The sequence below is a fragment of the Sinocyclocheilus anshuiensis genome, unplaced genomic scaffold (assembly GCF_001515605.1).
Source record: "Sinocyclocheilus anshuiensis isolate Anshui unplaced genomic scaffold, SAMN03320099.WGS_v1.1 scaffold1114, whole genome shotgun sequence".
Classification (NCBI taxonomy): domain Eukaryota; kingdom Metazoa; phylum Chordata; class Actinopteri; order Cypriniformes; family Cyprinidae; genus Sinocyclocheilus; species Sinocyclocheilus anshuiensis.
In genome coordinates, this window is record NW_015540838.1 from 277126 (window position 1) to 301998 (window position 24873).

General features: G+C 38.9%; 1 protein-coding gene across 11 annotated transcripts in view; it reads left to right on the plus strand.

Moving 5' to 3' along the window:
• Positions 1 to 24873, plus strand: part of ubr4 (ubiquitin protein ligase E3 component n-recognin 4) — a 50504-nt gene that overhangs the window by 23458 nt on the left and 2173 nt on the right. For 6 of the 11 annotated variants that reach the window (XM_016484703.1, XM_016484711.1, XM_016484705.1 and 3 more), the window contains 58 exons: positions 2190 to 2391; positions 2479 to 2642; positions 2757 to 2973; positions 3341 to 3557; positions 3928 to 3960; positions 4295 to 4358; positions 5204 to 5338; positions 5441 to 5615; positions 5701 to 5841; positions 5942 to 6063; positions 6151 to 6262; positions 6344 to 6474; positions 7076 to 7253; positions 7778 to 7882; positions 8760 to 8915; positions 8995 to 9163; positions 10509 to 10713; positions 10793 to 10906; positions 11910 to 12119; positions 12206 to 12355; positions 12444 to 12671; positions 12758 to 12836; positions 13057 to 13263; positions 13376 to 13544; positions 13659 to 13803; positions 14354 to 14439; positions 14534 to 14621; positions 14712 to 14905; positions 15007 to 15246; positions 15340 to 15478; positions 15691 to 15816; positions 15921 to 16049; positions 16611 to 16954; positions 17052 to 17142; positions 17268 to 17352; positions 17514 to 17641; positions 17720 to 17849; positions 17937 to 18094; positions 18177 to 18286; positions 18412 to 18553; positions 18640 to 18721; positions 18820 to 18993; positions 19069 to 19190; positions 19288 to 19485; positions 19960 to 20040; positions 20136 to 20223; positions 20328 to 20455; positions 20547 to 20654; positions 20738 to 20857; positions 20952 to 21142; positions 21242 to 21415; positions 21933 to 22032; positions 22143 to 22361; positions 22452 to 22565; positions 22661 to 22803; positions 23124 to 23249; positions 23330 to 23524; positions 23603 to 23827. In XM_016484703.1, the coding sequence (XP_016340189.1) occupies positions 2190 to 2391; positions 2479 to 2642; positions 2757 to 2973; positions 3341 to 3557; positions 3928 to 3960; positions 4295 to 4358; positions 5204 to 5338; positions 5441 to 5615; positions 5701 to 5841; positions 5942 to 6063; positions 6151 to 6262; positions 6344 to 6474; positions 7076 to 7253; positions 7778 to 7882; positions 8760 to 8915; positions 8995 to 9163; positions 10509 to 10713; positions 10793 to 10906; positions 11910 to 12119; positions 12206 to 12355; positions 12444 to 12671; positions 12758 to 12836; positions 13057 to 13263; positions 13376 to 13544; positions 13659 to 13803; positions 14354 to 14439; positions 14534 to 14621; positions 14712 to 14905; positions 15007 to 15246; positions 15340 to 15478; positions 15691 to 15816; positions 15921 to 16049; positions 16611 to 16954; positions 17052 to 17142; positions 17268 to 17352; positions 17514 to 17641; positions 17720 to 17849; positions 17937 to 18094; positions 18177 to 18286; positions 18412 to 18553; positions 18640 to 18721; positions 18820 to 18993; positions 19069 to 19190; positions 19288 to 19485; positions 19960 to 20040; positions 20136 to 20223; positions 20328 to 20455; positions 20547 to 20654; positions 20738 to 20857; positions 20952 to 21142; positions 21242 to 21415; positions 21933 to 22032; positions 22143 to 22361; positions 22452 to 22565; positions 22661 to 22803; positions 23124 to 23249; positions 23330 to 23524; positions 23603 to 23827 (8606 nt within the window). The remainder of the gene's footprint in view (positions 1 to 2189; positions 2392 to 2478; positions 2643 to 2756; positions 2974 to 3340; positions 3558 to 3927; positions 3961 to 4294; positions 4359 to 5203; positions 5339 to 5440; positions 5616 to 5700; positions 5842 to 5941; positions 6064 to 6150; positions 6263 to 6343; positions 6475 to 7075; positions 7254 to 7777; positions 7883 to 8759; positions 8916 to 8994; positions 9164 to 10508; positions 10714 to 10792; positions 10907 to 11909; positions 12120 to 12205; positions 12356 to 12443; positions 12672 to 12757; positions 12837 to 13056; positions 13264 to 13375; positions 13545 to 13658; positions 13804 to 14353; positions 14440 to 14533; positions 14622 to 14711; positions 14906 to 15006; positions 15247 to 15339; positions 15479 to 15690; positions 15817 to 15920; positions 16050 to 16610; positions 16955 to 17051; positions 17143 to 17267; positions 17353 to 17513; positions 17642 to 17719; positions 17850 to 17936; positions 18095 to 18176; positions 18287 to 18411; positions 18554 to 18639; positions 18722 to 18819; positions 18994 to 19068; positions 19191 to 19287; positions 19486 to 19959; positions 20041 to 20135; positions 20224 to 20327; positions 20456 to 20546; positions 20655 to 20737; positions 20858 to 20951; positions 21143 to 21241; positions 21416 to 21932; positions 22033 to 22142; positions 22362 to 22451; positions 22566 to 22660; positions 22804 to 23123; positions 23250 to 23329; positions 23525 to 23602; positions 23828 to 24873) is intronic. The other 5 variants (XM_016484712.1, XM_016484714.1, XM_016484706.1 and 2 more) reach the window with 4 other exon arrangements.

Sequence of the window (24873 nt, forward strand, 5' to 3'; positions counted from 1 at the left end):
TAAATGTGACGTTACGTGACATTGTTTACAAGACTTTATATTGAAGTATTTGCGCGGCTGAAACACTGACTGAGCGATTACATGAGACAGGATACAGATTGTAAAGTTGTACTCTTTCTTTTAACTTACCTTTTACGTTCAGTCATGTTTATTTTGTGTTGAAGCTGGTATTAATGTGGAGGAGATGATCAGTTCACGTGCGCCTCGCGCTGCTGTGTCTGTTGAACTGAGGCACTACAGCGATCTGTCACTCCACTTTAAACAGCGCCAAAACGGCATTTATTGTTTGAATACTGCAATACAATGGACATAAATTGAAACCTGAGACTTTGTTTCATATTAAAAGCACCAAAGCACAATGCTTATTGCGATTTATTGGATGGGAAGTGCCCTTCGATGTTCCATCCATTAACTGAAAACAGGCTACACTAATCGATTCTTGGGATTTAAGAATCGATATTGTTTCGTAAAAAAGAGAATCGAATAATATCGAGATATCGATATTTTTTACCCAGCCCTATTAATTTCTGTGATAAGTGTGAATCTTTTAATGCAACATCTGTTGTTTTTGACTCCTGAGGCTGCGCTAATGTTTTTACTCACTTTCTGTGGCTAGCATATGCTCTCACTAATTAATTGCAATTAATAATGTTAGATGTGATTAATCACAGAAAACTGTGATTTTGACTTTAAATTTATTCACAGCCCTGGAAATATTATAAAATCATAAATGTTTTTTTTTAGTAATTAATATTTAGTAATAATTTTAAAAGATTTGCATTGAGTTTAGTGTTTGCATTACTGATGCATTTTGATGCATTTCGATGATTATTGAATGCCATAAATTGAGATTACAAGCATATTGACACTGAGCTATTGAATCTATTATCATTCTTAGTTTCAGTAGTCATTGGACATACCGAATAGAACATTCCAGAATCACACACAAGTTCTTAATAAAAAATGAATATCCACTGCTGTGCTCCTCTTACCAGAATCCCGTATCTATTAAACATGGTTAAAATTCTCTTAGGAAATTATATTGCTCAGCGAGCACTTTCAAAGAAATTTCTACGTAAACCCTGAATCCATTTTAGCGTCGTATATAAGTTTTAAAAATTGCTCTTTTTGTGGTATTTCAACTTGTTACTCACCATGAAAATAGCCAAAGTAGGGCTGGACGATATGGCCAAAATTTATATCACGATATATTTCTTAATTTCGGTTGATTCAATATAATTCCGATATCGATATGAACACTATTAAAAAAAAAGCCTCGTAAAAACTGCCAAGAACACCCACAACAGATGTCTGTGCACACAAACTTATGAAAAAAGTTTTCCACAAGTCTTGACACCTCATGTAAAACCATATAATACTTTAGAGGAAAAAAACAGCACAAATAAATGAATGTTCACCTTTTATTTGTATTTAGCCTTCATACAAACAAGAAATGTGAAATCACTGTCAAATAATCGTCTCAGACTCACCTAATTAATATTAATATCTTTAACGTCAAACTATAGGCTAACATACACCAGTCAAAAGTTTTTGAACAGTAAGATTTTTAATGTTTTTAAAGAATTCTCTTCTGCTCCCCAAGCCTGCATTTATTTGATCCAAAATACAGCAAAAACAGTAACATTTTGAAATGTTTACTATTTAAAATAACTGTTTTCTATTTGAAAATATGCAATTTATTCCTGTGGTTTCAAAGCTATATTTTTAGCATCATTACTCCTGTCACATGATCCTTCAGAAATCATTCTAATATTTTCGTTTGCTGCTCAAAAATCATTTATTATTATGTTGAAAGTTTTTTTTTTACATTCATATAAAACACCCGCGACGTGTTTTGATTTTGAAATGTGCAGTGCTCATGTTTATTCAACAAAGTCAAACACCACAAATAAATCAATGTATGGGAAACACTGGTAATGTATATCGAAATATCGGAAATGTGTTTAAAAATCATATCACCATTATTGAAAAAAATTATATCGCGATACATATTGATATTGAATTATTGTCCAGCCCTAAGCCAAAGAAGCTGGCATGGCATTAAAATGCCAACCATCCAACCAAATTTAGTACCAATACCAGGGTACCAGAGGCCTAATATAAATAGTAAAGATAAAACCTAATATGGTGCAAACACAAATAAGAAAAAGTCTCTCTCTTCCCCTCAGATTCAGGACATGGTTGCGATCCGCCACACAGCAAGCAACGAGCAGCAGCGCACCACCATGATTCTGCTGTGTGAAGATGGCAGCCTCCGTATATACATGGCCAACGTAGAGAACACGTCCTATTGGCTCCAGCCCTCCCTTCAGCCTAGCAGTGTGATCAGCATCATGAAACCAGTCCGCAAACGCAAGGCAGCCACAGCCAGTGAGTCACGCCACATTTTCTCTGATTAATCACGTTGTTTAGTGTTGTTTAAAGATTTATGTTCCATTTTGTGTTTTTCCTCATCAGCCACACGCACATCCAGCCAAGTTACTTTCCCTGTTGACTTTTTCGAGCACAATCAGCAGCTAACAGAGGTGGAGTTTGGAGGCAATGACCTGCTGCAGGTCTACAACGGCCAACAGATCAAACACCGCCTGAACTCTACAGGGATGTATGTGGCCAACACCAAGGTAACAAACATGATTCCAGCTAGAATATTATTTAGAAGTTACCATCAGTGTGTTGCTAAGACATTGTAGCTTCTTTTTTTACTTGGAGTCATTTATGTTGGTTCCTGTCAACAGTCTGGAGGTTTCACCGTGGAAGTATTGAACAATAACAACTCAATGGTAATGACAGGAATGAGGGTGCAGGTGGGCACTCAGGCCATTGAGCGAGCTCCCTCCTACATTGAAATCTTTGGACGTACCATGCAGTTGAACCTGACCCGCTCCCGCTGGTTTGACTTCCCTTTCACTCGTGAGGAAGCCCTTCAGGCAGACAAGAAGCTCTCCATTTTCAGTAAGAGACCAACAGACAAAACAAAAAGATAATAATAATTAATTACATTTAAATTAAATTAAAAAAAATAAAATGGCATGATAATTTTTTTAATTCTGAATATTGTGAAATAAAATTAATGAAGTAGATATTACAGATTTGTTTTATTTAATGTCATTTACTTAGAGATTGTGATCTTTCATATATGTATTTGAGTGTGTGTATTAAAAATAGACACATTTTGATATATTTCTATATGGAATTTATATAAATGACCGATTGCAATTTTTAATTAAATGATAAAAACATTTTTAATTTAATTCCTAACATTTAAGCTCTTAATATTAGGAGTGATTATAATTATTAATGCTGATGTTTTTTGTTTCAGTTGGTGCTTCAGTTGACCCAGCAGGTGTCACCATGCTGGACTCCATTAAGATTTATGGCAAAACCAAAGAGCAGTTCGGCTGGCCAGATGAGCCGCCTGAGGACTTCCCTTCAGCTGCAGTCAACAACGTGTGTAGTCCCAACCTAAACCAGAGCAATGGCACCGGAGACAGTGACATCACCAGCCCCATCACAACAAGCGGCACTGTACTGGAGAGGTACACTTGTCTCCTAAGCCAGTGTGCTCTGATTCAACCTTTTATTTAATATGATTTCCTGTAAAGGAAAAAAAAACATGTCTTCTATCTTTGTCTTCATTTCACTTAATTCACTGCATTTAATCTGTATTATTGTCTCAAAAGTGCCCGTAATTGATGTCAATTAATGTAACTGAAACGAAGAGCAGAGGAGAGAAAAGGGAGTGGGGGTGTGTGCGACGTGTCCAGTGCATGGCTGCCATCATAATGACCTTGTGCTAGCACGCTTACGTTTCCTGTGTTTGACATACAAATCATTTTACGCATTTCTTTTCTGTGATCCTCACACATTTTTCTTTTTCTTTGCTCCCTAAAACAATAAAAAAAAAAGTTGTGAAACTGAGTCCTTATCAGCCTTGGACCGGTTAGTAACCGCCCTTTCTCTGCTTGTGTGCATGGTGGTTTGCTCGTGTGTGTGTGCGTGTGTGTGTGTGTGTGTGAGAGACAGCAGTCAGACTGAGCTTGCTCTGGTGTAGATCATGCAGGACAAATACAGCATTTATAAAGACATTAGTAATCACATAGGTGTTTTACTTTAATGCTTTTAGCGTTTGGTTATGTGTTATGGTTTGAAAATGGCAATGCTTTGAGAATGATGTAGAATTGGAATATGTGTGGACTTTGTATGGTTTGTATGGACTGCTATAATTTTAATATTACACATTGCTTTCCCTATCTAACTGTTGTCTGATCTCTAGGTTGGTGGTCAGCTCACTGGAAGCTCTAGAGAACTGCTTTGCTGTGGGTTCCCCCAATGAAAAGGTAAGGAAATTTTGTTCCTTTTGTGATTAGGCATATCAAAAGTACCAGTAACAGGTGATCCGAAATTAAGAATGCATGTTTAAAATGATGTACGCTCACATAAGATGAAGAATCCATATCATTTACTTAATAAAAGCTGTTTTTCCATGCTGAGATCACATGACCAGCTGATATACTACTTGCTTTATCTCCGTAACCTTGTTATTGGACAAATTAGTCATGGTTGACTCTGAATAGCACATTTCTAGCAATCTACATCCACACAACTAGGTGTCAGTATAATTCCAAAGATGACAATTATATTGGGCTGCACAACATAAACTAAAAATTATACCTTTAGTATTCATGTAGATGCATTGTAAATATTTCAGTGCCTGTTAAATTTTTGCTGTGAAATCAAATTTGGTTTCAAAAATCATTTAAATTTTGGTTTCGTAATTACTTAAAGCCACTGTTATTTTAGTATTAAATATTAAATATATTTAGGTATTTAATAATATTTCAAATGAGCTTCTTTCAATTATTAATTGAATAAGAAATCATTTATATTATTTTAAATTCTATTTTATTGGTTTTACATTTAGTTTTTTTTTTTTTATATTTCTATTTCATTTTTAGTAATTTTAATACTTCTAGTTCTTATTACAATTTAGTTTTTTTTTTTTAGTTCAGTTTTTAATATTTTTTTATCATTTATTTTATATTTTCAGTTAACAAAAACTAATTTGTAATAGTTTTAATTCAAAATTACAGCACTACTTTTTGCTGGGGGGGTTCAGATAGTTTCAGTTTGTTTTGAATAAAATTTTCATTTACTTGTGACTTTCCATCCCTATGATCTACAGGAGAAAAATAAAGCTACTGCTCTAGAGTTGGCCACTCTCCTCCTGTCCATCCCCACTCCTGCTGGAGTACAACAGCAGACCAAAGGCCTTCTGGCTAGCCTGCACACCAGCCGCACAGCCTACCACAACCACAAGGTACAAACATGATCCCTGCTGATCAGAACTTTATCCTGTTTTAGACATGAATCACCATATCTTTAAGCTCAGCTTTCTAATCGGTACTTAATCTGTGTTTAGGATCAGTCTCTGCTGAGCAATGCAGTACAGTGTCTGAACAGCTGTAGTAAAGAAGGGAAGGAGCTAGACCCTGATGTGTTCCAGAGGCTGGTGATTACAGCCCGCTCCATCGCCATCATGAGACCCAACAACCTCGTGCACTTCACCGAGTCCAGACTTCCTCAGTCAGACACTGGTACACCCATTGAACTTCTTCGAAATTCATCTTGTTGTCCTTTTATGCACCTTTTCATAAAGTCTTTTTTTTTTTCTTTCTTCAGATATAGGTGATGATGGGAAGGATGGACTGAAACAAGCTGATACTGAGAGTTGTAGCTTCATCATGCAGCTGGTCACTAACTTCTGGAAGCTTCATTCTCTCAAACCCAAGAACGCATTTTTGGCTCCCGCCTGTTTGCCAGGTACATAGTCACACAGTGGTATTTATTGATTTGAGTCACACTAGGAGTTCATCGATTTATTGTTTCAGGAAACTGACACGTTTTTACGTTTTTCTTTTAGGTCTAACTCACATTGAAGCCACAGTCAATGCACTGGTTGATATCATTCACGGTTACTGCACCTGTGAGCTGGATTACATCAATGTGGCATCTAAAATCTACATGCAGATGCTGCTCTGCCCTGTACGTATCCTATTGTGGTTCTTCTCCATGATCCTTACCTTTTGAAAAAAATTTATATTGCAGTTCTCACATCTTTCTTGTCTGCAGGACACCTCTGTGAGCTTTGCATGCAAACAGGCTCTGATTAGAGTTTTGAGACCCAGAAACAAACGCAGACATGTGACCTTGCCTTCTCCCCCTCGCTCCAACACACCCATGGGTAAGAGCCGTGCCTTTCAGCTTTGTGACTTGTGAATCATACAAACACCTTACAATGCATTGCTGTGCTTTCATATCCTAGGAGATAAAGATGACGACGATGATGATGATGCTGACGAGAAGATGCAGTCCTCCAACCTGACGGGAGGGGAAGGCGGCAGGCAGGAGAGTCAAGAGCAAAGCGAGGTGGACCACGGAGACTTTGAGATGGTGGTGAGTTTCGCAACAACATGTCCAGCTGTTGGACACTTAGAAGTGTTAATATGTATATCTGTCAATGATTAGACTGTGATATGTATGCATGTCAGCAAACCAACATTTACTGAACCAATAATAAAAAAAATGTAAGTTAAGTTATTGGGCAGTAATAATGATCATCTTTAAATCATGCAAGGTCATATAATTATATATTAATATACTACGTAATGAACAAATAATCGTCACAAGTCAAGATGCATTAAAGTTTATTCCTAAGCATATTTTCCAAATATTCCAGAATGTGCACAATTAATCAGGAAGAAAACATCAACAATCAACTAAGTTTGCCCAAATGGATTCACTCAGTTATGAATAATGATGCACAAATATGATGTGACCAGCTTCTTCAAGTAAACTGAGAACACTAAATAGTCCAATTCATGCTTTTAAGAGCCAGCTCCTAAAAAATCAGCCTCTGGTGAAACATCTGCAATGAACACTTTAATGAAATATTTGAGATGGCGGTTGTTGCTTAAAAATAAGTCTTTGTCCAAAGTGCTGTATGTAAAGAAGGCGGTTGTTATGTAATCCTCTCCTCTCTGTGTTTGATCTGCAGTCTGAGTCTATGGTCCTGGAGACGGCAGAGAATGTGAACAATGGAAACCCTTCTCCACTAGAAGCTCTGCTGGCAGGGGCGGAGGGCTTCCCACCCATGCTGGACATCCCTCCAGACGCTGATGATGAGACCATGGTGGAGCTGGCTATAGCTCTTAGTCTGCAACAAGACCAGCAAGGTCACTGCTTACACATTTCTGACCTCTGAGAGAAACATTTTATTTGTTTAGCAATTTTTGAGATGGATGCTGCTGGTCAAATGTTTGGAATAAGGTTTTTTTTTTTCTTTTTTTTTTTTCTCGCATTTGTACTTTTTTTTTGTAAAGTGTCTTATGCCCAACAAAGCTGCATTTATTTGTCAAAAAATACAGTAAAAATAGTAATATTGTGAACTATTATTACATTCATGTTTTAAAATGTAATTAATTTGTGTGATGGCAAAGCTTCAAACTTCAAAGTTGAGTTTTTTGCAATCATTACAGCTATGCAATTACAGGAATAAATTACATTTTAAAACATTAAAATGGGAAACTGTTCTTTGAAATTATATTTTACAGTGTTGCTGTTTTACTGTATTTATCAAATAAATGCAGCCTTGGTGAACATTAGAGACTTTTTTGAAAAATCTTAATTGTTCTAAACTTTTGACTGGTAGTGCATTCATCGTCTAAATTGGAGTATATGTTATTGTATGTGTCTGCAGGCAGCAGCAGCAGTGCTTTGGGTCTACAGAGTCTGGGTCTATCCGGTCAGGCCCCAAGCTCCTCATCCCTGGATGCAGGAACCCTTTCAGACACCACTGCATCAGGTAACTGCACCCATCTCTCCACAAAACACTCTTTCAGTTAGGGGTGGACGATCTGAAGATTTTATATTGTGATCTTAAAGACACCCACAATCTACTTTTTAAAGCGAATCGTAGAGATCATGATCTTTTATGCCCTCGTAATAATGTTAAAACTACAGCAGTGACCACCTGCTAAATGGCTGTGCTGACTGGCCAAATTATACCATGTGTCTCTATCATGTGTCTTGAATTCGTGGTCACATATTTGAAAAACAATCAGGTGCCAGCCTAAACGGTCAAATATACACAAAAATATGTCAATGTCCGTCTCAAGTATTTACATAAAGATTATAAGTGAACAGTATATTAGATCCCCGTTCATTCAGTCTAATGCAAATACATGCTGCTGTCTGTGTCATTAATGTTAATCAAACAAAAGACAGAGAAAATCACTCACTGCTCTTGACTGAATAACTTTAGTAGCTTTAATAAGAAGTAATTTAATTCATATAGTGAAGACTATGCAGTGTTTTACGTTTAACTCGGGTTTTATTGACCATTTTGACAACTAATTGTTTAATGGAATATTGTGTTTTAAATTGTGAAAATAGATATGTCCATAGGCTTGTTCCAGTCTGCATATTCTCGATAGTACATCTCAAAATTGGGTAGATTGCGATTTAGATCGTGGATCGTGATTGTCTGTTATAAGAAATTGATATGACATTGAGAAGATTGCCCACCCCTACTTTCTGACCAGCACTCCTCGTCATCCCTTCATGTCATTGTTTCTTTCAATTACAGTCATTTTCAAACATGGCTGTTTTTCTATGTATATGTTCCTGTGCACCTTTAGAAACCCCCCTTAGCAAAGCCTGCTGTTTTTTTCCTGTAACAGCTCTGGTTATGCTTTCAGCCCCAGCCTCGGATGATGAGGGGAGCACAGCGGCCACAGACGGCTCCACGCTGCGCACCTCTCCCGCCGAGCACGGGGGCAGCGTAGGCTCTGAGAGCGGAGGCAGCGCCATCGACTCGGTTGCAGGAGAACACAATGGTAAGACTCGATTTTTACTGTTTGTGTGATGTTTTTGAACAAATTATTTCATCCACTCAGGACTATGTATGTGTTTCAGTGTCTGGCCGCAGCAGTGCTTATGGGGACACGACTGTTGAAGGACACCCTGCAGGGCCGGGCAGCGTGAGCTCCAGCACAGGAGCCATCAGCACCACCACGGCCCAGCATGAAGGAGACGGATCAGAGGGTGAAGGAGAGACAGAGGGCGACATCCACACCAGCAACAGGTCTGTCTCCAGGATGGCGTACTCGTCTCCTACGTTAAACTAGAATAAAATATACGTTATATACGTTTGTTGCCTTTGGCTTGTTTAGAAGACACCTAATATTTAGTCAAATGATTTTTGAGATCAGACCGGTGCTTCTTGAAAATGCAAATTCATTTTCTGCCACTAGGTGGCTCTTTTGGAGCGGCAGAAATAGCGGTTTCTCTGGTAACGGCTGTATATGAAGCAGCTGCACTCACAAATGCTACATTATCAGGCATTAAAAGATTAAATGAAAATGCCATCAAAACTTTTCTGAAGATAGCCGGCTCCCTTCAGAGATGCATTCAAATAAAAACACCCATGCCACGTTTTGACTTGCAGCGCTCTTATTTTCTCAATGAAATTATAGCCTTTTGCAGTTCAATCGTCACATTAATCCATAATCATTAATTCTTGTCTTTCCGTCCCCAAATATAGGACCTCTTGAATTATTATTACGACTTATTCCATTTAAGGTATTTAAGATTTTTTATGGCCTTTAATTTGATACAACTAAATTTAAGACTTTTTAAGAACCCACGAGAACACTGTATTTAAGATAGCGCATCAGGCAGGGCGGTGATACATTTTGGTAGCCCGACTGAAAGACACAATAGCCCTGGGATGTCGGGCTAGCAATTTTGCCAGCCCTGCACTGATACTATTAGATTAGAACAAACCTTGAACTGAATTTAGCAGCTTTATAGTTGAATCGAATGTTTCATAATTTAATGAATTTCACAATGTCAACACTTGTTATGGAACTGAATTGAATCAACACAAGTTCACGAGCTGAATGATGACACGATTGTTTTCTGTAGAGCTGAACTTGAACTTCTTTCATAATTGAACTTTTCACACTTATTGAACTGAACTGAATCAACATTGAATGGCGGAATAATGACACAATTTTCTTGGCAGAGCTGCTTTACAGCAGAATTTTTGGCTTCAAAGGGCTTATAAAAATGGTTAGCATGCACTTTGCCCAGCAATTAAGTCAAAATTCACAGCAAAAGCTGACATTTTTAAACACTTTTGGCCCCGTAATACTGATAACAATAGCTGCAGCACAAAGACACAGTGGCACGGTAATACTGATTTAATGAGGTCACAGGGTGTATATTTCTAGAGTAATTTACAACGGCTTTGAACGTGGCTCAACAAATCATAATTAAGGCCCAGAAATATCCTTTTTATTGTTTAGTACAGTTAAGCTTTTTTCAAATAATCTGTATTGTTATATAAAAGAACAATATAAATAAAGGTAACTTTCTGAGTTTCTATATAATGACTGTCTAACTGCTTGTCTCGCTCCTCTTTCCAGGTTGCACATGGTGCGTTTGATGCTCTTGGAGCGTCTCTTGCAGCACCTGCCCCAGCTCCACACTGTAGGTGGAGTTCATGCCATCCCCTACATGCAGGTCATCCTCATGCTGACCACAGATCTGGACGGAGAGGACGAGAAAGACAAAGGAGCGCTAGATGACCTTTTAGCCCAGCTCATCACAGAGCTCTGCATGCACAAGAAGGTGAGACTACATTAAGAAAGAACTTTTCATTTTTCTTGTATGGAAACAGAATATGGATTGTGTCATTTTTGGTTTCCAGGATGTCTCAAAGAAGAATGAGCGCAGCTCAATAAACGAGGTGCACCTGGTCATAATGAGGCTCCTCAGTGTCTTCATGTCCCGCACAAAGTCTGGCTCAAAATCCTCCTCTGAGGTAACTTTCAACTTCACTTTTGTAATACAGTGCTCAAGAAGCTTTGTTCTGTAGGTTTACATGTTATTTTTGAACCAGAAAGTCTGAGAATTAGACTTCATACCAAACTACCAGTCAAACATTTGGAAATGTAATAACGTTTGAAATCTGCCAATAATTTACATTTGATAAAATGTTCAGCATTTAAAGGGGTCTTACGATGTCGCTAAAAAGAACATTATTTTGTGTATTTGGTGTAATGAAATGTTTATGCGGTTTAAGGTTCAAAAAACACATTATTTTCCACATACTGTACATTATTGTTTCTCCTCTTTGCCCCGCCTTTCTGAAACGCATCGATTATTACAAAGCTCATCGTTCTGAAAAGGCGAGGTGTGCTGATTGGCCAGCGATCCAGTGCGTTGTGATTGGCTGAATACCTCAAGCGTGTGACGGAAATGTTACGCCCCTTACCATACTGTGATGCCGTGTCCCGGCTGGAGCGACGAGACAAAAACATTAAAACCCATTATAAACGAGGCATTTGTTGCATCCAGTGGGCACATAATTACAGATTATAATGACTTATACTGTCTACTTTTATACTTTTTTTTGCCGCATAAACATAAAACCATGTCTGCATTTGTGATTGGAGAAATGACTGGTTTTGTGGTCCAGGGTTACATTTATTTTCTTATATATTTTTAGGAAATGTATTATTGAAGTATACTTTTAAGAAATCTGCCAATAATTTACATTTGATAAAATGGTCAGCATTTAATATGTCCCTGACAACACTGATTGGCAGCCACACTATTTGATTGGGATTTGGCCCAATTTCTTTAGACCTATTTGCATACTAAATTAAGATTAGTCTTCCTGCCTTGAACATAAGCTTTAAGACTGTTTTGCTTCAGGAAGTCTACATTTCTAAAACTGTTGTTTACATGTTTCTACCAGGTTCAGTTTGCAGAGCAGTGAATGTGAAAACTGTTAAATAATTCCATCTCTGTTTTCTCGCCAGTCGTCTTCTCTCATCTCCAACGCAACAGCTACCGCTCTGCTCAGCATGGGAGCGATAGACTACTGCCTGCATGTGCTCAAATCCCTGCTGGAGTTCTGGAAGACTCAGCAGGGCGAGGAGGAGCCAGCGGCCACCAGTCAGCTCCTAAAACCCCACACTTCCTCCTCACCCCCAGACATGAGCCCTTTCTTCCTGCGTCAGTATGTCAAGGTACAGGCTGGGTCTTAAAAAGCTTGCGAGGATAAGCTTGCTAGGATAAAATATATCATGATCCCTAAATTATGGGTGTTTTTCAGGGCCATGCTGCTGATGTGTTTGAAGCATACTCTCAGCTTCTCACCGAGATGGTCCTCCGACTGCCGTACCAGATCAAGAAAATCGCCGACGCCAACCCACGCATCCCACCGCCAATCTTTGATCACTCCTGGTTCTATTTCCTGTCAGAGGTAATGCACGTAATTCACTTTTGACCTGTGCTGAAGCTTTTTCAATTAATAATTTAGCATGTATCAACTTTCTTCAATCATCTTCCAGTATCTGATGATCCAGCAGACGCCATTCGTGAGGCGACAAGTGCGGAAGCTCCTGCTTTTCATCTGTGGATCCAAAGAGAAGTACCGTCAACTCAGAGACCTCCATACGCTTGACTCCCACATGCGTGGCATCAAGAAGCTTCTGGAGGAGCAGGGCATCTTCCTGAGGGGAGGAATTGTCACTGCGACATCTGGCTCCGCTCTACAGTATGACACTCTCATTAGTCTGGTGAGTAACAAGCTTGTGCGATGCCCTATGAATTTGACTCTTATTTGAGTTTGGATTTGCATGAACTTCCTTTTACTTTTACACAGATGGAGCACCTTAAAGCTTGTGCTGAAATTGCCACTCAGAGAACGATCAACTGGCAGAAGTTCTGCATGAAGGATGACTGTAAGTGCACAATGTGTCGTACATTAACATTTATGCATTTGGAAGATGCTTTTATCCAAAGCGACTTGCATTTGCAGTTCTTGCTTTCCCAAGGAATCGAACCATTGACCTTAGCGTTAGCGCCATGCTCAACATTTTCAGTTACAGAAAGGCTTAGCTATTCTAGTTCTCCTAGTTGTAATGTCACTTGTGGTACTAATCGAATTCTCTCTCTGTGTAGCGGTGTTGTACTTCCTGCTGCAAGTCAGTTTCCTGGTGGATGAGGGTGTTACTCCAGTCCTGCTGCAGCTGCTCTCTTGCGCTTTATGTGGCAGTAAAGTCCTGGCGGCCTCCTCTGGAGCTTCAGGTGGAGGTTCATCTCAGCCCTCTCAGAGCAAATCCTCCAGCAAGAAGAGCAAGAAAGAGGATAAGGAAAAAGACAAAGAAGGTTTGATGACTGATGATCTTTGAGCATTACACAACTATTATTTAGAATGAATTAAAAAAAAAAAACAGTTCCATGACACTTTTCTCAATGTTCCTGTTTGTGTTTTCTGCAGGAGATGGAGCTGGCAGTCAGGAAGATCAGCTATGTACGGCTCTGGTCAGTCAGCTCAATAAATTTGCAGATAAGGAGACACTTATTCAGTTCTTGCGTTGCTTCCTGCTCGAGTCCAACTCTTCATCTGTGCGCTGGCAAGCCCACTGCCTCACGCTGCATATCTACAGGTACTTAGCTACTAGATGCGAACACCTTCCCTAAACACACTCTCTCGTGTCCTGTGCTTTGAGCTTGATCCAGAAGTTCCATCATGTTAAATCAAATGAATGTTTGCTTTGCAGGAACTCAAACAAATCCCAGCAGGAGTTGCTGCTCGACCTGATGTGGGCCATTTGGCCAGAACTACCCGCTTATGGTCGTAAAGCAGCTCAGTTTGTGGACCTGCTTGGATACTTCTCCCTTAAAACACCTCAAACGGAAAAGAAGGTAGTGATACTTGAATATGTGATTTTATATTAAATGACTGGGTAGAATTTGATTTATAATTTATGAACATACACTGCCATTGAAAAGTTTGGGGTTATAATAGGTTAGGTTTTAAACAAAAAATGTTTTTAAATGTCTCTTATTCTCACCAAGGTTGCATTTATTTGATCAAAAATACAGTAAAAACAGTAATATTGTGAAATACAGTTTTTCTATTTTAATATATTTCAAAATGTAATTAAATTGAATAGCTGTGCTCCTTTAATATTTTGGTGAAAACCGTGATGCATTTTTTTCAGGTTTCTTTGATTAGAAAGTTCAAAAGAACTGCATTGATTTGAAATAGAAATCTTTATTAAAATATTTATTTTGATCAATGTAATGCATCCTTGCTGTGAAAAAGTATACTTTTCTTTCAAAAGAAAAAAATGTTTTAAAAAAAATCTCAAACTTTCGTATGGTAGTGTATTAGGTTAGTGATTTACAAGATTGAAAATGTTGGTGTGAGTGTTTTGCATTGCAATTAGTGTTTTGATTTTGTGTTTTCCAGCTGAAGGAATACTCTCAAAAGGCTGTAGAAATTTTGAGGGCACAGAACCACATCCTGACCAATCATCCCAATTCAAACATATACAAGTAAGAGTTCCCAGCATGCTCTCATTTAGGTATTTTGGGTCATAGATGTGATAACATCCCTGAATTTTTCATCTCTTCACACTTATCTTCTCAGCACCCTGTCTGGACTGGTGGAATTTGATGGATTTTACCTGGAGAGTGATCCCTGCTTAGTGTGCAACAATCCTGAAGTGCCCTTCTCTGTGAGTGACGTTCATGACATGTCACTTTTAATGGTTGTTTTAGTTGCTATGGTTCTAAATGTTGGCCTGCTTTATTCCCTGTTCTCTTAGAACATCAAACTCTCATCTATCAAAGTGGACACGCGTTACACCACCACTCAGCAAGTGGTGAAGCTGATTGGCAGCCACACTATCAGCAAAGTCACTGTGAAGATTGGCGATCTCAAGAGAACCAAGATGGTTCGCACAATCAACCTCTACTACAACAACAGGACCGTCCAGGCCATTGTAGAGCTGAAGAACAAGTGAGCATGCTAATCAGACTCTTAAAAATATCAATTTTTTGGAACCGTGTTCGTAGACATTTGATGATACATTAAAATTATTTGAAATTTTGTGTTCACAGACCTGCTCGCTGGCACAAAGCTAAGAAGGTGCAGTTAACTCCTGGCCAAACTGAAGTGAAGATCGACCTCCCTCTCCCCATTGTGGCCTCCAACTTGATGATCGAATTCTCTGATTTCTATGAGAACTACCAGGCATCTACGGAGACCCTGCAGTGTCCGCGTTGCAGCGCCTCTGTCCCTGCCAACCCAGGGGTCTGTGGCAACTGTGGAGAGAATGTGTATCAGTGCCACAAGTGCAGGTACGCATGGGTTGGATGTTGTACAAAGACCCAAGAAAACTGACAGAGTTGCACTGAAATAAAGATTGTAATTGTCTGTTTTGAATACTCTAGATCCATTAATTACGACGAGAAGGACCCGTTCCTGTGCAATGCCTGTGGTTTCTGTAAATATGCACGCTTTGACTTCATGCTGTATGCAAAACCCTGCTGTGCTGTGGATCCTATAGAAAATGAAGAGGATAGGAAAAAGGTATTGCAGGCATAAATATCTGATGTATATAAATAACTGTCCATTTATGTAGACTGTGTAATGTAAAACAGGAATGTCTACAGCAACAACAGAAAACGAGAGATACAAACAGACCTGGTCAAGTTAGGATTAGTCTAAATGTAAAAATACATGCTGAAATTTTATCTGAAGTCCACTTACTAAAACATATGTTAATGATTTATTGTGTTCAGGCTGTGACCAACATCAACACTCTACTCGACAAGGCTGACCGTGTTTACCACCAGCTCATGGGTCACCGGCCGCAGCTGGAGAGTCTGTTATCCAAAGTAAATGAGGCTGCACCTGAGAAACCACAGGTCAGTCTGACAGCTTCTGCTTCAGATAGATCAATGACTTTTCTCTCTTGAATTACCCAAATTTGTTTTGGGTGTGGTGTTCATGATTTCATGGCACTTCACAGGATGATACAGGAGCAGGCGCTGGTCTCGGTACCTCCACTGCCAGTGTCAATCGGTACATTCAGCAGCTGGCACAGGAATACAGCGGAGACTGCAAGACTTCATTCGATGAGCTCTCCAAAATCATCCAGGTTAGAGTTAAATAGAGCTGTTACTATACCAGAATGGTAGTCGAGAACAATACCAGAGAATTTTCACATTCCTACCGCAACAAATTTTAGTAGCAACTAATATGCTATTGAACTTTAAATAATTTTATGTAAACATTTAATCATAAATTAAAATATTTACAATTTATTAACAACTTAATTTTAATATTAAATAACAACAATAATAATAGTGACTATTACAATTGTTTTGGTTGCGATTAATTGATTTGACAGCCCTATTAAATATTAATGTTTTTAATAATTAAAATATATATTACCATTGCTATTATTTTTTATAATATTAATGTTATTATTATATTATCTATCTATCTTGTTTAAGTGTTGATAATTATTTAATTTTTTCATTATTTTATCTTTTATTTATGCAGCTTGTTGATAATTTAATATAATTAGAAATAACAATTAAATGTGTGTAATAGCATAATAAAGTTAAATAATATTAATATTTAAGTAATATAATAATAATTAAATAATATTATCATAAAATGGTTATTGTAAAGTCTGTTTTTATTACTCATTCAGAAAGTGCTTGCATCGCGTAAGGAGTTGCTGGAGTATGACCTGCAACAGCGGGAAGCTGCTACCAAATCATCCCGCACCTCCACCCAACCCACCTTCACAGCAAGCCAGTATCGAGCGCTCTCTGTGCTGGGATGCGGATACACGTCCTCCACCAAATGTTACGGCTGTGCGTCGGCAGTCACGGGCCACTGCATCACTCTACTGCGTGCGCTGGCAACCAATACTGCCATCAGGCAGATCTTGGTACTGCAGGGTCTCATCCGAGAGCTGTTTGAGTACAACCTGCGCCGAGGCACTGGAGCCATGAGGGAGGAGGTCCGCCAGCTCGTCTGTTTGCTTACCAGGTATATACACACCCAAATATGCAAATCTCTGAAGAGAATAGCTAATACTGTTTGTTTTACAAGATGATAACTAATTTTATGTCAATGTGTTTTGCAGAGATCATCCAGAAGCCACACAGCAGATGAATGACCTCATTATTGCCAAGGTGTCAGCTGCCCTTAAAGGTCACTGGGCCAACCCCGATCTGGTAACGGTCTCTATTACATAGTAAATTTTAAAGATCACATGTAGCTATTGTTTTAATGCATGTGGTAGATCTGTAGTACTTATTTGACTGTTTAGTTCTTACAATCGTCATCTCCTCTTATTTAGGTCAGTAGTTTGCAGTATGAAATGCTGCTTCTTACAGACTCCATTGCTAAGGAGGGAGGATGCTGGGAGCTCAGACTTCGCTGTGGTGAGTCCTTTGGTGGATTTCCAGAGCTAAAAGTCTGAACCTTTATTTTTCCTTAAGCTGTAGCTGTTCCACAGAAGTATAATCTCCGCATCAGATCATATCAGTTATTGGTCAATTTTAATATCAGTGCTTCCTACTCAAGCCTCTCTGTTCATTTTCAGCGCTGAGTCTGTTCTTGATGGCGGTGAATATAAAGACCCCTGTGGTGGTGGAGAACATTACACTGATGTGCCTGAGGATCCTGCAGAAACTCATCAAACCTCCTGCCCCCACCAGCAAGAAAAACAAGGTAAGACAGACTCATAGTACTGATGTTGTAATAATCGATACTTATTGATGCACTTACTTGACTTGTACTCTTTAACAGGATGCTGCCATCGAATCCCTGACTACAGTTAAGCCATATAACAACGAGATCCATGCACAGGCCCAGCTCTGGCTCAAAAAAGACCCCAAGGCATCTTATGAAGCCTGGAAAATGTGCCTTCCTGCTAGATGTAAATACCCAAATTTTGTGTTAGCAATGGTATGGGCTTTTTGCATGAAACATTTTACTTGATTTTTGCTCTCTCGTCTTTCAACAGGTCAGGAAACAGTCTCTAAATCTTTGAATAAGGCTGAAATCAGGAGGCAGTACCTGATGGAGAAGTACATGTGGAAGTGGAAGCAGTTCATGAGGTCCAGATCAGAGGGCCTGTTCCCTCGGCTGCTCAAGCTGGGTCATAACAACTGGCTGAGACAGGTACGTGCTCCCAGAAGGACTCTAGAGTGTCTGATTCTTTTCTGCATTAATGTGCTCTAATGTAATCTGACTCTTCTCGTAGGTGCTCTTCACCCCAGCCACCCAAGCAGCGAGACAGGCGGCTTGCACCATAGTCGAAGCTCTAACAACAATCCCCAGCCGCAAACAGCAGGTTCTGGACCTTCTAACAAGGTACACATGACATGGATGAATAAAACAATCCTTCTTGTACCAGATATTTTCCATGTTAGGCTCAATCGAGCCAGATGTAGGAGCCATTTCTTACTGGACTGAAGTTTTTGTTGTTTTGTCTTCAGTTATCTGGATGAGCTGAGCATTGCAGGAGAGTGTGCTGCAGAGTACCTGGCTTTGTACCAGAAGCTCATCAAACCTGCTCACTGGAAGGTTTACCTGGCTGCTCGTGGTGTCCTACCATACATCGGCAACCTCATCACCAAGGTATTGTCAGAAACTGTAGATAATACAAGGTTATATTGTAAGGATGTGTCATTTCCATTAACCTGAACTTGTGTGGCGTTGTTCAGGAAATTGCTCATCTTCTCGCCCTTGAAGAAGCCACACTAAGCACAGACTTACAGCAGGGATATGCCCTCAAGAGCTTGACAGGTGAATTTTAGCTTTTGTGTCATATTTAAGTTGAAGTTAAACTCAGAGAATTTCCTGAGAGCTTGTGGCTTGTTTTAACCATTTCTGTTCTCCTACAGGCTTGCTGTCCTCATTCGTGGAGGTGGAGTCCATTAAGCGTCACTTTAAGAGTCGGTTGGTTGGCACGGTCCTTAATGGCTACCTGTGCTTAAGGAAGTTGGTGGTCCAGAGAACCAAACTGATCGATGAGACCCAGGACATGCTGCTGGAGATGTTGGAAGACATGACTACAGGTTCCAGCCTTCACCTTCAGGTCTTCTCTGATGTTTAGAGACCAAATCATCTCAATGCTATATCTTCTGTTGTAGGGACAGAGTCTGAGACCAAAGCATTCATGGCTGTGTGCATCGAAACTGCGAAGCGGTACAACCTAGATGATTATCGCACCCCTGTCTTCATCTTCGAGAGGTTATGTAGCATCATTTATCCGGTAAGTAGACTTCAGGTCATTGACATTTGCTAATTGACATTAACTTTTGGAATAATGATTTTGGTCAAACTAATTTCTCCCATCCGTGTCTATGAAGGAGGAGAATGAGGTGACAGAGTTCTTTGTTACTCTGGAGAAGGACCCACAGCAGGAGGACTTCCTGCAGGGCCGTATGCCAGGAAACCCATACAGCAGTAATGAACCAGGCATCGGCCCTCTCATGAGGGACATCAAGAACAAAATCTGCCAGGACTGTGATCTTGTGGCATTACTGGAGGACGACAGCGGCATGGAGGTACGTAATAATCAGTACTATGTCCTAGGACTTGTTCAAGTAATTCACATCGTCAAACATAATTTTACATTATTTGTATTTCTAAATGACTTTTAAACCTTAATACAAAAAAAAATAAAAAACTTAAACCTTAAAAAAAGGGTCAATTATACTAGCGTTCAAATGTTCAGGGTCATTTATTCAGCTAGGACATTTATAATGTTACAAAAGATTTCCATATCAAGTATATATTATACATTTTTAAAATATTTATATATTACATTTTATAAATATTTGAAAAATGTTTGACTGCCAAATAAAAGTTATGAGGTGTGCCTAACTAAGTCAAGTGGTGCAACCAGAAACATGCATGAATGAAAACAAGGTTTTTACGTAATTAACAAAAAAAAAAAAAAAGATTTATTTTCTTTGTTTTGGGCACTCTTATCTGATCCTCCATCGAAATATGTTTTTAAACATGACTTTTCTTTGCAGCTCCTTGTGAATAACAAGATCATCAGTTTGGATTTGTCTGTTGTTGAAGTCTATAAGAAGGTTTGGTGCCCCACCAATGAGGTGAGCTAAAGAAGATTTAAAAAAAAAAAAAAAAGGTACTTTATTTATTTTTACATATCAACCATGGTTTAAACCCTCTGTTTCTTGCAATAAAGGGTGAGCCAATGAGGATAATCTACAGAATGAGGGGGCTTCTGGGTGATGCAACAGAGGAGTTCATTGAGTCTTTGGACTCAACTACAGGTTGGTTTTATATTGCAGGACTCTTTCTTAACATTATTGTCAGTTTTTTACCTGTAGTTTCTCTCATGTTTCTCACTTGTAATTGGTGTTTTCTCTCTGTGCAGATGAAGAGGAGGATGATGAGGAGGTATATAAGATGGCTGGAGTGATGGCGCAGTGTGGAGGTCTGGAGTGCATGTTGAACAGGCTCTCTGGAATTAAAGATTTCAAACAGGGCAGACACCTTCTCACAGTAAGTATGAAGTTTAACTCTCTAATTCATCACACTCTACAAATTCCTCAGAAACCTTAAAAAGAATTCTATTGACTGTTTTGCTTCATAGGTTCTCCTCAAGTTATTTAGCTACTGTGTGAAAGTGAAAATCAACAGGCAGCAGCTGGTGAGACCAGAGATGAACACACTAAATGTTATGTTGGGCACATTGAATCTGGTAAGTAATATACCAGAGGAATCAGCTGATGAGAGAAAATGTAATATTTAAGAGAATATTTGTAATCGGATGTTATGTTTCAGGCATTGGTGGCAGAGCAGGAGAGCAAGGACAGTGGAGGAGCATCCATAGCAGAGCAGGTTCTTAGTATTATGGAGATCATCCTGGATGAGGCCAATGCTGAAACTGTGTCTGAAGACAAGGTCAGCAAGACATTTTGATTTATGCTATGAATATCACAACAAAATAGAAGTGAGCCAGCTATATTCAGATCTCTCCTTTGTGTTCCTCCTCCAGGGTAACCTGTTGCTGACGGGTGATAAGGACCAGCTGGTGATGCTGCTGGACCAGATCAACACATTGTTTGTGCGTTCCAATCCCAGTGTCCTACAGGGGCTGCTCCGCATCATCCCTTACCTGTCCTTCGGTGAACTAGAGAAGATGCACATCCTGGTCGAGCGCTTTAAACCCTGCTGCAACTTCGACAAGTATGTAGTTTGTTCATCTCTATAACCTGGAACTCTGACGTCTCTTTGTAGCAATAGGGGAAATTTGCTGCAATAAACACAATTTGTTTTCATATACAGGTATGATGAGGAGCACAGTGCAGATGACAAGGTCTTTCTGGACTGCTTCTGTAAAATAGCTGCTGGAATCAAGAATAATAGTAATGGCCATCAACTGAAAGACCTCATCTTACAGAAGGGCATCACTCAGAGTGCTCTGGACTATATGAAGAAACATATCCCCTGTGCTAAGAAGTATGACATGTCATAATATAATAAGTATATGGTGTTTATTTATAATATAATATTTTAATATAGTATTTATTTTTATTTATAATAAATACCGGTATATGCATTTATATAATAAAGTATATTTATCCATATCCCAAAATACTTATAAAATAAATTATATAAATGAAATTATATTTAGATATATATTTATTATAAATTTTGTTTTATATTTTTATTGCTTGTATGTATGTATGTATGTATGTACTGATATCCATATCCAATATGTATTATCCCTAACCTGAAATACATTTTATAGATACATATTTATTATAATATTTATATGTATTAGATTTTGTTGTATATTAATTTGTTCAAAAATAAGTTATTCATATTTTTCATTTATGCAATATAAAGTAAATATAAAATAATTGTAATAAAAATATAAAAAAATCAATATATGCAATAAATATATATCTACCCATATCCAAGAACATTACTGTTTAATAAGTGATTATCCTAACTTATAAATATTATTTTGCAGCCTGGATGCAGACGTTTGGAAGAAGTTTCTTGCTCGACCAGCCCTTCCGTTCATCCTTAGACTGCTGCGTGGTCTGGCCACCCAGCACCCCCCTACACAGGTAACACTTTTATCACTATTTTGAGAAGTTTTTTTTATTTCATGCAGTATCCCTTTACACAGGCAAGGCAAATAACATGAATTAAACCATCTCTTCTCTTCTTCTTATAGATGCTAATCGGAACAGATTCAATAACCAATTTGCACAAGCTGGAGCAGGTGTCCAGTGACGAGGGTATCGGCACTTTAGCAGAGAATCTTCTGGAGGCACTAAGGGAACTCGCAGAGGTTAACCTGAAGATCGACGCTGCCCGAAGGGAGACTCGGGCAGAGAAGAAACGCATGGCCATGGCGATGAGGCAGAAAGCTCTCGGCACCCTGGGAATGACAGTGAGTTGCATATATTGATAGAATCTTGATGTATAATCCAGAAAAAAATCTACTTTGAATTCACATCTTTCTGATTTTGCTTTGTTTTAGACCAATGAGAAGGGTCAGGTGGTGACCAAGACGTCCCTGCTTAAACAGATGGAGGAGCTCATAGAAGAACCTGGGTTGACTTGCTGTATTTGTAGAGAGGGCTACAAGTTCCAGGTCCATTTATCTACCAATGATGTTTTATTTAACTCTAGATGTTAATGTTCAACCTCTTCATTGTCTGATCCTTGAACATACTTTGTACCCCACAGCCTACCAAAGTTCTGGGCATCTACACATTTACAAAGCGTGTGGCCCTTGAGGAGTTCGAGAACAAACCCCGCAAGCAGCAGGGCTACAGCACTGTCTCACACTTTAACATAGTCCACTATGACTGTCACCTTGCTGCTGTCAGGTGCGTGAAACTGCTGTGAATATAGTGGATTTGATCAAAGGGATACTGCACCCAAAATGACAATTGTTATTTAAGTTGTTCCAAACCTGAATGAGTTTCTTTCTTCTGTTGAACACAAAAGAAGATATTTTGAAGAATGTTGGTAACCAAACAGTTGACGGTAGCCATTGACTTCCTTGGCATGAAAAAAAATACTATGGAAGTCAATGGCTACCGTCAACTGAGGATGAGTAAATGATGACAGAATTATAACTATAAATTTACGGAAGGTTTTATCATCTCACTTGTTTCATAATTTTCTCTCTGTTGGTCTGGATCAGGCTTGCCAGAGGGCGTGAGGAATGGGACAGTGCCGCACTACAAAATGCCAACACAAAGTGCAATGGGCTCCTACCAGTATGGGGGCCACACGTACCCGAATCTGCCTTCGCCACCTGCCTGGCAAGGTCATCCTTGCAGCTTGTTTAAAGCTAAGATGTACTCCTGAATATATACAGGATTTTAAGCTTGTTTTGTACTGTCACAGGCACAACACATATCTGCAAGAGTGCACTGGGCAAAGGGAACCCACGTACCAGCTCAACATTCACGATACCAAGCTGCTGTTCCTGCGCTTTGCTATGGAGCAGTCCTTCAGTGCGGACACAGGGGGAGGAGGCCGCGAGAGCAACATCCACCTTATCCCTTACATCATTCACACCGTTCTCTATGTCCTTAACACGTATGTTTATCAAAGATAAGATTTAAATTCCAGTGCGTTTTGAGATTCTACAAATTTTTTTCCTGAATTTCTCTTCAGAACAAGGGCCACGTCACGGGAGGAGAAGAATCTTCAAAGCTTCTTAGAACAGCCTTGTGAAAAGTGGGTGGAGACTTCGTACGAGGTGGACGGGCCGCACTACTTCACCATATTGGCCATGCACATCCTGCCACCAGAGCGCTGGAGGGCTACGCGTCTTGACTTCCTGCGTAGGCTGCTGGTCACTTCTCATGCACGCAAGGTCTCACCAGGGGGTGCTAACAAGTAAGGGAACAAAGCATGACTGTGCATGTGTCAGAGTTTGAACATTAAAGAGCTTGTACAAGCGTGTGCTGTACTTTACGTGCTTAGGGTGTCTATTTTTGGTTTTGGCAAGTGTTTTGTGCTTACTCAAACTGCCGATGTTGGCTTTAAGCCTGTATTATGCCTAGAAGGTTGATGCAAGATTAAATCAGACATGGCTTGTGCTGGGTGTGTCAGATTGTTTCAGGCTTCAGTATTACGGTTTGTAAAGTTTTTCAATTTGAGAGTGACTACTGTGTTTCAGAATATTTAAATTATTATTATTATTATACATTATATAATGTCATATATATAAATATTATATAATTTTATACAATATAATTCAATTATATTAACATATGTAAATACATTGTGTGTGTGTGTGTGTATATATTTATGTGCACATGCACAATATACATTCATGATTTTATTAATTGTTCTAATTGCAGATTTTTTCAATCAATTAAAAGTGTGATTTTTTTATATTTAAGCATACACGACTTTCTGGCAAAAGTGAAACTAACAGCCTGTGTGAAATGCGCTAGGCTGTACTGTACTTGTCCCTCATTCTGCAGCAGTACAAATACGTGTGCGCGTTGCACGTGTTTTGCTTGCTTCATATGTGTTTCTGCATTATATGAGTGGCTTTGGAATATAAATCGCTGCACGTTTCAGATGAAAAAAACACGACTTCTATTTATGAAAATATCACAGTTAGGAGATTTATAGCGAGTGGTTCCCTGCATTTTTACAGCAAATCACATGATTACAGTACTAAGCCGCTGCAATAGAGCAGCTCTAATGCTGTTAAATTAAAGATGATGTAGGCTACCATAGAGAGAGAGAAAAAAAATTAACAGTGAAAGTAACAAAAAATGAACAGTGAAAGTAATAAAAACTTGTAAAATACATACAAAATACAAAATAACAGAAAGATATAGTCAAACCAAAAATTATTCCGAGACCAGATATAATTTTTGATATTTTTTTTACTAGTGGGTGCAGGACACTATAGTTCATTTATGTAA